The 13,110-nt window shown below is 48.6% G+C and overlaps 1 protein-coding gene across 1 annotated transcript in view; it reads right to left on the bottom strand.

The window, feature by feature from the left end:
* Positions 1–10,789: 10,789 nt before the first annotated feature.
* Positions 10,790–13,110, bottom strand: part of LOC108549230 (Dpr-interacting protein zeta) — a 284,709-nt gene continuing 282,388 nt past the window's right edge. Inside the window, exon 10 of the mRNA XM_017902519.1 lies at positions 10,790–10,899. Coding sequence (XP_017758008.1) covers positions 10,790–10,899 — 110 coding nt within the window. The remainder of the gene's footprint in view (positions 10,900–13,110) is intronic.

Here is a 13,110-nt window from a genome sequence, read left to right as displayed (position 1 = left end):
TCTTCCCGTGTATTTATAATGTTTATACAATGAGTCTGGAACTGAAATTTATACACTGAGCTATTTACAATTCCCTTACAGCTTAGGTAGGTACTCGGAACGACGAGCCGAACGACGCGTCGCGACGACTCTTCTTTCGCGTCTTATCTCCGTCGCTTCCGTCGTTCCGCTGGTCCTCGAGGTGTCCTCGTCACGGGGGACTTCCGGTCGACTAATATAACGTAATTTATAAACCTTCGTTCGTCTCCCGTTGAGCACCGAAAGTGTTACTCACCTCGAGTCGCGGTTCTTATGTAAAACATACGATATAATATAATGATACATTAAAGTATAAGCGGTAGTACTTTCAACTTGTTTCACAATTTGCCTATCGATGGATCGGTGCAACCGCGTTGCGCAATTGGAGTGTCGACCTTTGCTAGGGGAGCCGCATCGCGATCGTATCGAGGGGAGACGAAGTTTCCCCGGGAACGTTTAAACTTTCGAGGAAAGAGATTCGAAACGGAAGCGAACGCGACAATTCCTTTGAAAATCACCATGGCTGAAGTTTGTTATCGCCTCGCGATGGCATGCAACTTCGTCCTCCGATGTATCTCGAAAATCCTCTCCTTCCAAGTCATTTTTCATTACGTCGCAGAGCTTGCAAAAAGAGGGGCAACGGGGCAGAGGGAAAGAAAGAGAGAAACGAGAACAGAGGCCAGGACTCGATAAAACGGGTACCTGAGGTATTCCCTTAACTTTACGACGAAACGCGAACGACGTTATGGGATTTGGACGCCTTAACGATCGAACGATTGCCTCGCTATTCCGTGTCTCAGCCTGTTCTCCGAACGGAAGTTCGGTCGCGGCCTAGGGAAACACCGGAAACTCGAAACATTCCCGCGGAAGTCGGTCGATGTGAATCTGAAAGCTCTTCGAAAGCTCCCCGGGATCAGCGCGCCTGATACGGCCGTGAAATAAATTCGCCAAGTTCGCGGAAAACTTGGTCCGTGTCGATGAAGTTCCGCTCGTAAGTCCCGATCTTCCTGCCGCGCTACCTTTAAATCGACAGGAAGACAAAGCGGCGACGTTTCGTCTTTAAATCAAACTTTCCGATTAGGCCACCCGGCTACCGGGTCGTCTCCGTGGAACTTAAATATGGACATACATCTCGTAGGGTTTCCATTATCGCGATACAACGAACTTTGATAAACGTCTGCAACGTGCATTCCGATACGACGACCGGATTTTTACTTGCACGGTAAACAGAGAGATAGCGCTTGCGTCTCCGAGTACTCGATATCCTCCGGATCATTCTTTTCCTCTGTTTTATCAGCGAATTTTCCCCAACGACGAAACAAGACGAACGAGAAGGATAAGAAAATTGATCGAAATCGAGGTATAGTTGGTTAGCACGTTCGCCAAGCGTATTTTCACAGATTTTTCTCTACCTCTGACAAGAACATTTAGGTCGAACGTGAAATTATTCAAAATTGCCTGTTATATTATCGACTTAAAACACACGGGATTATTAAAAAAATAATTTCAACCGTTGTACATACGTAATCGAGGAGGAAGAACGAAAACTTTTTCTCAAGAATATCATTTGAAAATGGACGATACGAGAAATCGGACCGTGACTTAACGACCAGCGGCCGCCATTACGGTGAACGATTAACGACTATCTGCCGATTTAATTCTTAGCCAGACGCGAAATTTAACATAAACGACGGAGTGCATCGCGCAGGCGTGTTAGGGGGGAGATTTATCGCGTTATTCGCCGATAGCGGCGCAAGGGGTGCAGGGCGGATGGCTAGTTTTGTCGTAGCAATCTGGCAATTATGAGGTGCAAGGGTTGCCGTAAAAGTGTCGGCCCGTGGGCCGGCGACCTCGCTGCATCGTAACTCAGGACAATAGGTGTCCCTCCGTGGCCTGGTAGAGGTGGTAAATCGGAGGTCGGACAATGTTTGGCGAGCTACGTGGTGCGGCTGCCGCGATAACCGGCAATACTTTTACGGCCGTCACCCTATTATGAATGGGCCGTGTTAAACGAGGCGGGAAAAGCTCGCAAGTACATCGCAAAGTGATGATACAGACTGTGTATAACAGGATCTCTCCACCCACACCGCGACGACCTCTCTTTCTCCCCGCCGCTCTCACCCTTACACCCTCTTTCTCTACCTCCCTCTCCCTCGTTTCCACTTAGAACGCCAACTATCTCGTGGTTCCCTCTGCGTGCCCGCGTTCCTGACGGGACCGCAGTGATTCTCGCTGCAACGAGCACACTTTTATGACGCCCGATGCAGTTGCATCCCGCGTACAGAGGCCCGATAAGGATCGACGACGCCGGTGGTGAGTTTCGAAGCGTGCTTCTGATTTAAATAACTCTGCCACCCTCGTCTCTCGCTCTTTCTTATTTTTCCCTTCACCCGTTCCATTTCTCGCTTTCTCCCTCTCCAAAGGCAGCCACACGCCGAGGCAGATTCGCGTGGAAATTCTCGAGGAAAACTCTCAGCGATACCAATTCGACGCGAAGCACCATCGACGAATATTTCTCAGGCCTACGCCTCGTTTCTCTCCTTTCTCCCCGGTTTATCTCCTACGCGATCGCGAGATATTCCTCCAGCCAAGATATTCCGCGGTTTTCCATCCACTCGCAGCTTCAATCTCCGATGTCCCGTTTTTTCCCCGCCGGTAAATACGGAATAACGAAATACGAACAGTGGCCCATTTTTGTCTCGGTATATACGGGGTTAGTTTTATCGGTTCCGCCGGCAGCCGGGTGATTAAAACCCCGGATGGATTTTAAAGATAATTCCCGGCCAAGGTTTTTCCCTATTAATCCGGCCAGCGTCGTCCTGGCTACGAAATTTCCAACCAACGTGGTTTCCCTGGCGAAAATAAACGTCGCGTTACGGGAACCACAAAGTCGAACAAATTTCGCAATCCCGTTCGTTCCAATTTCGACCGATCGATCGGCCCGGCGACGATCGTGCGCCATTCCTCGCGATTCCTCGCGATTCCTCGTGATTCCTCGCGATTCCGCCAGGCCAATCTTGTATATACAAAGAAGCGACTCGGACGTTTTCGGATTCGACGAGGGTGGAAAAAAGAAAACGCGGAGCAGGAGGGTTTTGTTCGTCGGTAGGAAAGAAATCAAAGGAAGAAGCAACAGATTGGACGCGTTTCGCGGACAGTAGTTTCGCGGTGAAACTCTGCTGAATTCTGCCACGAACGGGACGTGTTAAACCGGACGGGAAAAGCTCGCGGACCGTAACACAGATTATGTATAACAGGATCCGATTCCGAGCGTCCCGCACCATCATTCCGTCTCTAATCTCCGATTTCATATTATATATACGGACGGCTTGTCGGTTTCCGGTCTGTTACGCTCCTCAGAAGTATTATTATGCTGATTCGTACACAAGCACGAAAATCGCCAGCATGCGAAACACGTTTACGCCGGCCAGGCAATTTAAATCGATCCTTTTGTTTCCCGTCCCGCTTTTCGAGCCTGGTAATTTCCACGAAATTCTCCTCTCTTGTTTCCGCGGAAACAGGAGCAAAACGATCAGATTGAACGAATTTTTGTAGTAATAAAAAAAAAAGAGCCACGGACCGGGTTCACTTTTCACCGGAGAGTTGCCTTCGTTTTTCTTCCGCTTTTTACCCCGATATTTTCGATCGCGGACGCACGCGAGCCCCCGGCCATTTTCCCGGTTATGTAACCGAGACCCTTGCCGAACACCCACTCGTAAAAGTTTCCGCGATCTTGGGAAATACGCGGGAGGGAATCTCCGCGCGGTATCTCGCGGTCAAGATAAATACTCGGCAACTTTCTGCCGCGTGTGGATCTAGCAGAGAGGTAATAAATTCCCGGAGAAACGTAAACCTTCGATTATCGTCTGCCACGTTCGCTTTTCCGAATTTTCACCCCGGTTCCACGCGACGTCCATCTCTCTCCGTGACGTTCGTTCGCCGTGCTCTTTTCACGTCGGTTAATTCGAAGCTCGTTTTGTCCGAATGGTAATGAACACGCGGTTATTTTACGCGCTCATTCCGCCGTTGAAAAATTCGAAACGATTATTCCCGGAATATTGTTGCCCATTTAAAGGGAAGGAAAGATCGTGAATGCGGTTTAAACCAAAGCGGCGCGGACGTGCGTGTTTTGAAAGCGAATAAAATTTCCGTGACCCTGTTATCGCGTTAATAATACATTTTTGTTTCGTATGAAAGCGGTAATACGTAAACGTTATGCGCATGAAATCGCGCCTTAACGCTCGTGCAAATTTTCAAGTCTAATTACGGATGATTTTTGCTTAGCAGGAAATTCATCGCGTAATCCAACCTACGAGAAATGTTCGATAAGCTCCATCGAGCTTGATTCTCGTCGAAAGAGTAGATAATTTCGCATTAAAATATTAAAAAAAAAGTAAAATTTTTGAAGTGTCTGGTGATGTAAAAATGATACTAATCGCGTTGAATCGCAATGGATAAATTATCCATTTAGGCGAATTTTGTTCGGCAGTCTGACCATTCCCTGTCTATACTACTCCACTCGTTCAAGATACGAAGGATCGAGCGGTCGATTAAATCTGTCGCGTAACATAAACCACAAGTAAAAATCCAGCAAGTCGAATAGGATTCGTGTCGAAATAGACGAACAATTTCGAATAAAGAAACGAGAAAAAAGAATTGAAGAGTTTCTCGTAATACAAAGGTAATTCCAATTGCATCGAACCGCGGGGAAAAGATTCCGTGATCCTTGGAGAAAAAGTGGCGATACGGAAAGGTTAAGGTTTAGTCCAACTCGGAGGACATAAATAGAGGACGTTGAATAGTGTATCAACCTGTTCCCTATTTTCTCTGTAATTCAGCGTAGCGAAAAGCAGGATCCACACAGGCGGCCATTAGTCTCGGCACCGTTGTTGTTCGCGCTGTCGCAATTTTCTGCTTATTAATCGGGCCGTATGTCACGGTAAACGCGCGTGATCCACGCTTTCGGACACACTGGTATAAACTCGTCTCCAGAAGCGCGCGCGAACGCGATTCTCGTTTATTCGCATCGCGGAGCGCACGTCCCAATGGCTTCGGATGCTCTCGGTTTCAGTTTTGCGAGGTTACCTGGACCAACAGCCGCCATTGTTTTTGCTGTCACGGTAAACGAGACGAAAGCCAAACCAATGGTCGTGGTAATTGACAGGAGGGTAAAAAGGTAAGAATAAAAAATAAGATAGAGAGGCTTAACCATGGCGTGCATTTAGGTTAACGCGTTGACTGGTAGTCATTAATGACCGATTGATTTTTAAAATTTATACTGGTTTCATTTTAACCATGTTTTGAACTTTGAACCACGTAAATAGATAATAAGGAACACTAATAATTTATGCAATTCTTTTTCTCTTGTTTGCCATAATGTTTGATAAGGTACCCACGAGGGTGAACGTATTAAGTTTGGATTATCGTGTAATTAACGCTAAACAAAGGAAATATAATATAAGAATGAGAACGTTGAATACAGAATTTTTAATCAACAATTTAGAAACCGTTAGCCTTGACGATTTCTGTTTCAGTGTCGCGGAGCTCGTGGTAAGGAAACAAAACACGACTACGACGGTGAGAGGTGCGGCTCGTAGACTGGACCCAATGTAAACATCTTGGAGCAAGGACAGGCTCGTGCGCAGTTTTTGCCAATGATTTCCTGTCTCAGTTGCGTGTTATTCTTTGACGAGTTCAGACGCGATTGTTCGACGTGTGACCGACCTTGCTGTTGGCTGTGGCACGTGGCATCGGATCTCAAGTGGTAAGTCAAGCATTTTAAGGACTAATATGCATGCCTTGCTTGGTCGAGGGTCTGGATCTTATATAAACTGCAGCCAATCGAAGCTTTAACGATAAAAGCACCGGGATTGCGATCGATATTAACCATTGTTAGGCCGAGACACTAGATAGATACTTTATTTATCGCCAAAAGTAAGCGGAAAGGATTCAAAGAATTCTAAGGTCTTAGCTAGGAGTTCTCTGCATTAGGGGATTAAGGCGGTAACGTTATTTCGATATACGCGTACCTAGTACAACAACCGTAAAGCGGTAATATGTTAAGCAGACCCATCGACTTTGCGAATATATAAGCACGAGTGTAGGGGGGGGGGGGAGGGGTAGGGGGATAGTCTGTAAGAATACTCTGACATAAACAGGTGCGTACATATTCTAATAAAACGAGTAAAAGGTATATATTCCGATACTCGAAAGTAAAATTATATCGTACTGAAATTCGAGTAATAGGTACTTAGTCGCATTGTCAAAAAACTGCGTGCTTTTAAGCAACGTATAGTCGGTAAAGCGGCTTCTTCGTTACCGATCTTGGTATCGAGGAGATTGGCGATTGCCGTTTAATTCGAGGCGCGATTTCGGCGAGCGATCGTCGCGGCGTTTAATATCCACGAGGGAACACGAGCGATCGGCGTATTAATTTCGCGTAACGGCCGTGAAATAGAATAACGGCCGGCGGAGCTGTGAATAAAATTCATGTCGCGCGTGCAGCAGGCGATACACGGCTTCTATCCGCGTACGCATCTAAATAGGGAGGCGTGTATTCTATCGGCACGTGCACGAGCCGCGTGCACAGGCCGCGGACACGGGAATACAGCCGTGGCGTGTAACGACGTCACCGAGCAGTATCTCTGTTACGCCTGGCTTCCCGTGGACTGTGGCCGCTCACGCATCGCTTAACATAATCCCCCATCCGACCAGGTCTACATAGATTACGAAATGATACCTCTGAAACGCGTACAATTATATCGGTGCGAGATATTTCGACCGTGCGCGCTGTTTCGTGGTTCGAATCCGAATACCCACCGCTTCGCGTGTGCCCGTTCTGGCCCGGAATCTCTGCGACGCGGATAAACGTCGAAAAGCTGTCGGCCTAATTCGTTACTCCGTCCATTGTATTCGGTCGCGATCTGCCTACTCCGGCGATAACTCTACCGAGATGGTCGCAGAGATGGAATTAACGGGAAATTCGCGATGACCGGCGGAATTTCATGTTTTCGAAGGTCGATATTTCGGTAGATATTTTGCAACACTTGGCGGCGAGGATGTAAATGGAGATATCTCGGTTAAATGGTTGGAAGTGGCGGTAATTACGACAGGACAGTAGGGAGAATTATAACGTACCCCGTTCGACTGGTTCGTGGTCCGAATTCGAACGAGTTTATCGCTGGACCGCGGTGAAGCTGCGGCGCAACGCCAGGTGGCGCCACGTTGACGACGCCCGGCCGTGCGAGATAAATCTAAAATGGCGGTCTAATTCGCGACTTCGTTTAAATGCTAATCCTCGAAACAGAGATCGGGTCGTTGAACGTTTCTCGATGCTCGGGCAGCTCTTTCACGGAGTTCTCGAGGAATCCCCTTTATCGCCTCGTACGAGTTTCACCCGCGCGCTTTATCTCTCGTTCTCCTACATTAAACAAGACATCGCCTCCTTCGTTCTCCTTCCTTTCCCTCTTCCGCTTCGTTCTACGCTTTTTTCGCCTCGATGTTTTCCAAGAATCTTTATTCGCGGATCCGGTATTCGCTGCGGATACCACCGCACAGTCGCTAGTATCACCGATAAAAGGGAACTTTTCAATTTCGAGGCTAGCCAACTTTCCAGTTGCCAGACTTTCCGACCGAATGATACTTTATCGAAGCCCTTTTCGCGCGATCGAAACTTTTCATACCGGCTTCCCTGAGCCGCTTGCGTGACCGACGAACGGAGTTATCCGGACCAGACACACACACACACAAACACAAACAGACGTAAACACAGAAATGGTTTCCAACGATTCGCCAGTAGAATTATGCGTCAACCAGCGCAGCGACGCTAATTCCCATCGCCACTCCGTGTTCCCACTTTCCCGTTTTCGTTGCAACGATCGGGCCCGCGCGTTTTCAACCCCGCGGAATAGAGACGTGGTTCGGCTAGGGCTTTCTCTTTTAACGACGTCGTACGATTTCCGGAAACCAACAAACGACAACGGAAACGAATAAGTCGATACGTGCTTCGACCGCAACGCGTACAGGGGACACCCTTCCGGGAGGAAAATTTCCAGCCCTGCGGGATAAAATGATTGTAATTTTCATCGCGGAACGACAGTGTTTAATTATCGAGCCCGATGGAATTGAATTACAAGTAAAACACGACCGGTTATTAATATTTGCGTTTCGTTCCCGGCCGGGTCGCGGAACGTTAGTTCGAATTTGAATACGCGGCCATTTCCTGCGGCCCACCGAATCGATGCTTTTCGATTAACCAACGGCTCTGGCCGACAGTGGTAGACGATTCGTTCGTCAGCCGAGCCGAGAATTGGATTTTCTGTGTCGTTTGATGTCTTTGTGTCTTCTTTCGGTAATTAATTCGGCCGGTGAGCGTATTTTAATTCAGCCGTCTCTCGCAGACGATATCGCGGGACGCAATTACGCGTCACGTGCCGATTACGCGATCGGTAATGGAAAGTTTCTTAATTACAGGGAGCACCATGATTAATACGTTCACCTGGAAATCATAGTAATTTCGGTCTTTGAGAGGGCGTCGGGGGTTTGGCGCGGCGCATGGGAACGCGTGGCCAGTCTCTATGGAATGTTTCATCGGGCCAGTCAATGGCACCTTTATCGCGTTAAAATTAGAAGCGGACTCGTTTCATTTCAATTTCCTCTTTGCGTATCACTCGCGAATCACTCGCGAAAGGGCTATAGATTTTTAACGTATTTTGATCAATCATACGTGCGGCCGGGGCCGCTGTGCACCATGACGCATAACGCGATTCGAAACGTTGGACATCGTTTGGACGAGAATTTTCAACATCGTGCCGCAAAGAAATTAATTTCGGACGATATTTCGTATTAATATTTGCGCGATATTAATGTCGGACAAGCATATTCGCGAAATGAGAAAGAAACAGGGATCGAGGGAAAGGGAGGAAAAAGAGATGCGGGGTGGAAGAAAGGAAATATAGATGGAATACGCGAAAGTTGAAACGAGTCTGGCGGAAAATCAGCGAGTCGCCGGTGGCTCGTGAAATTTTTTGAGAAATGAGAACGAAGTTTCCGCTGTCGAGCAACGATCCAACGAACCGTTTCGATAATTGGATTCTACGGTGGCGACCGTTTTTAAAATATCACGAAAGCCATCGTTACGTCCTCCTGCCAGCCTTCGTGATTTTGCGAGGACGCGACCGCCATTTTTCACGTGCCGAAGCATTAATCAAATTGCCCCTTCTCTCCCTCGAGGGTTGTCTACTCGAATGCTACTTCCTGGCCGCGCTTGAAAAGTCTCCGACCTCGAGATTCCATTCGGAGCCGACATCCCTACGCAAACTACGCACGTATCTCATGTCTTTGGGGACGTTCCTCTCTGTTTCGGGTCGCGCCCTCCATCTTTTCTTCGCGCTCTCTTTCGCCTAACCCCGCCGTATCGTTTCCCGGATAATACGAGAGATTTATCGGTCGGCGTAGCGACGCTTTTCCCCCGCTGAAAAAGCGAAATTAAAACTCGTCGAAGCTGATCGACGCGACGTGTTTCCTCGCGCACACCGGCCGGGATAGAGAACGCTCGTTCCTCGAGGAGGATCCAGAGTTCGGTCTGTTTTGTTCCTCCGTACCGAGTATGTACTCTCATAGGACAGATTTATCATGTTGAGCGTCGGAGAGAAAGGCGCCGGAGCAACGGCGAGTTTGATTGTTTTCGGAATTTATCGCGCTACGTGTTAACCGGAGTATGTGTCTTTCGATGAAAAGACCGAGAGACGCTCTCGAAGAGCTACAGCTATTTGCCCTGTCCCTCCTTAGTCGACCTTTTAGCTTCCGTCTATTTCGCTGCGTTTATCATCCTCCTTGTTTTCCCGATCTGCCATTTTATTCGAAATTTTCCTGCAGCTCTCGAGCTCTCTCGGAAGTTGCAAATTCGATTCGTATTCTTCGTAGGTAGATCACGGAGGAAGGAAGTGTCGTCGTTCTTTCGTGTTTAGGATCTTTCCCCGCGGATACGAGTTTTTGGTAAACAATGCGGGATCGAGAGTTGCATGCCATTTAGTGTCACCGCGAAATGATGTTATGGAATACCCTGCGGTGAAAATTAAGAACCGAAAGACATAGGCGCGTGGCATAAATTCCCTACTAATTACGTTGATTAGCCACAGGATAGCGGTGCAATGTCATACGGTAATAGTGCTTCTGGTACGGTGCACTCTGTTCATACGTCATTACTTCCGACAAATAATTTACCAAGATAATTCACCGGACAATAAATATCTGATGCTAATTAAACCCGTAATCCAGCGGCAGCCGATACATAATTCAATTATCCTAATTAATATTCGATTGCGATTAACAATCCAATTAAAGGTACACAATCGGTTGACAAATAATTTCGTCTGTTTCCGCTAATGCATCCCGCCAACCGTCAATCTAATAACGAACATTAGCCAGAACCATAACCGTCCCGTCCCTTTGATGTAACAGAAGCGGTCAGAGGCTATCTTCACCGCGAAAGGACATGTCTGTCCGAGGAGAAACATAGTGGTAGCCAAACGGACACCGTATCTCCGATCAAAACTCTCTTCCTCGACCAAAGTAATCGCGCGAAGATGAAAACGCACGCCTTAGTCTCTTCACCTTAGTCTCGTTACTTCGCTACGCTCGATACGTTGACAGCGCGTGCATCCAAGGGTGTATCGAAGGGTGTATAGTGGCTCGAGATGCAAAGGTAGACACACGGGTCGCGACACAACGTCCTGGTCGAACACGGGCCACGTTTTCCGCGGTCCATCTCCTAATTCACCGTCTGGGGCATGTACGGGGGCATATAGGGCCCCGTGAGGATATACTGCACTGCCACCACCATCAGCTGCGGGGCGCTCCATCTTATGATGTACGCGCTTCCTGAAACAGAAATGCATTTTCCTCGTTACTCGTAGCCGCCTCGTGCACTCACAGCCGGCTGAGTGCCGTGCTCTATTCGGGGATAAAAAGACGCCGAGTGGATGTGTCTGTTGGCGCGTCTCTTACACGTTGCGGTTATGCATCGCGAGCGAGATGTACGTAAACACACGGCCACGGGAATTTCATTTTGAACACGAAGAGGACTCGGGTATCGCTTTGCTCGTCTACGAATTCGCTTGTTTTTACCGTTCGGTACCCAAGTGGCAAGAATTCCGCTGGAATGTCGACGGCGTATAATTTCCTACGCGTACTACTCTCGTCCTCCCGCGGTCATGGCAATACGAAACGAAATGAAACGAAACGAAAGGGGGTCAGGGAATTATAATTTACCGGCTGCACGAATCGCGAATCCTGTAGATTACGGCTTGTCTGTGGCTTACGCTCGAATCCGGCCCGGTTAATCACGCATCGTGGCCCGCGTGGTAACGTTTCTATTTTCCAAAGCTTATTAACGCGATAATTAGGTGTCAAAATGGAATTCTATTCGGGCCGCTTAAAATCCCGCGCAACGGTGCACGCGGAATCGCGCGGCTGAATTACGATCCGTGACCGGAAAGTATCCAAGGCATTTTCCGCTTGCAGCCATCGCAGGACGACGATCCTTCGAGTCCCGACGTTTTGTCCGACGGAGAAGAAAACGCCTCGACATTTATACCCGGGCAAATTTTCCGCCGCTTGTGGAGCTTCAGCCATCCGTGGAAGTTTCACGGCTCGCTTAGAATTTAAATTAACATTTAAGGTAGCACATTTCCGAAATACTCGCAGCGCGCCGGCATCATACGCGGCCAAGATTCGCCGGCGAGAACTCGTCTGAGCGAGAGGAGAGCGAAGAGTTTCGAGCGGAAGGAACTTTTCGTCTAAAGTCCCACGGGTGTTTCCCTCGCGCTATCTCTGATCTAAGCTCGCTCGAGCAACGGGCCAAGATCTCGTTGGTTTTCCAATAAATACACCCCGGCTCGATGTATCGACGAGAACGTACCTTCTATCGCGGATGCTGCACCTAAATTCTGTTGTGTCGAAGATGTCGATCTTAAATAAAATTCTACTACGCTTCCGTTCGCGTTTCGAGTGATCGATACGAGTCGAGCTCGCGGAGAGAGTATACCGGATATTCGAATTCGCGGAAAGCCTTTGAAAAAATTGCCACTTCGTGAAAATCGAGACGGTCTCGTCGAAGGGTGCCGAAATCGAAATCGCCGAGAGAAACCCCTGCGTTCCGTGTCATTTTCGCGAATTACCTGTCAGAGAGACAGCGAGTGTCTGTCATTCTTGTTTATACGCGTGTGTCATCAGGCGTTTCCGCCGCGACCAACTCGTTTCTACCTTACACGACTGTAGACGTCTAGCTAGAGCCAATTTCTCGCGTTCGATTCAACATGGCGGGTCTCGCGACGTTTAAACTGCCCCTTCGATAAACGGGGACCATACCCGAGCGCGATATTGCCGGGCCGGCGTGAAAAAATGCCGGACGAGCAGGGGGAGGGACGAATTAAGTGCCAGCAACTCGTGAAACGTAATTTATCGCGTCTCGACTATTTATCTCGGGCTCGCTCGAATGGAGCAAATAGAGTTATAAATAATCCGGAGATTCGGCGGATCGAATGGGAGTGCGGGGGGAGGAGGAGGAAATATATCGGGTAAATAACGTGGAATCGTTGGATTCATCGAGCGCTGTGGAACCGCGATGCGGGGCTTCTTGATCGCGGGCGAAATTACAAATCGAGTCGCGTATCGGTTATCGGCCGATGAAAAATTTCAAATTGGATGCCGATCGGAACGACAGCGCGGCACCCTTTCGCGCAAAAAGCCCACCCTTCCCTGCGCGCCACCCCGCATCGCCGTTAAGATTTTTATTTACATCCCGGCGCTGATTTATCGTCGATCTGCATCGCGTTTCCCGCGGCGTGGCCGGCCTGTATTCTTCCGCGTCGCGACGCGAATCTAACTGGAAGTTTTGCGTCTGGAAATATATCGGTCGTTCCATCGTCGAGCGGACTAGATCGGTGAAAAAGCGATGGGCGGGGGGCGGAGACAGCGCGGCGGAGGCGGACGCGTGGAAAGGAACACACGCGAGAAGGGAACAAAGAAACGGGACAAATAGACGAAACGAAAAGCACAAAGAGGCGAAATGAGAAAAGCATCGAGTTCGGG

Source organism: Eufriesea mexicana, unplaced genomic scaffold (assembly GCF_001483705.2).
Source record: "Eufriesea mexicana isolate 0111107269 unplaced genomic scaffold, ASM148370v2 scaffold1852, whole genome shotgun sequence".
Taxonomy (NCBI): domain Eukaryota; kingdom Metazoa; phylum Arthropoda; class Insecta; order Hymenoptera; family Apidae; genus Eufriesea; species Eufriesea mexicana.
The sequence above is the reverse complement of the archived record's forward strand: the minus strand, read 5'-3'. Positions and strand labels throughout refer to the sequence as shown.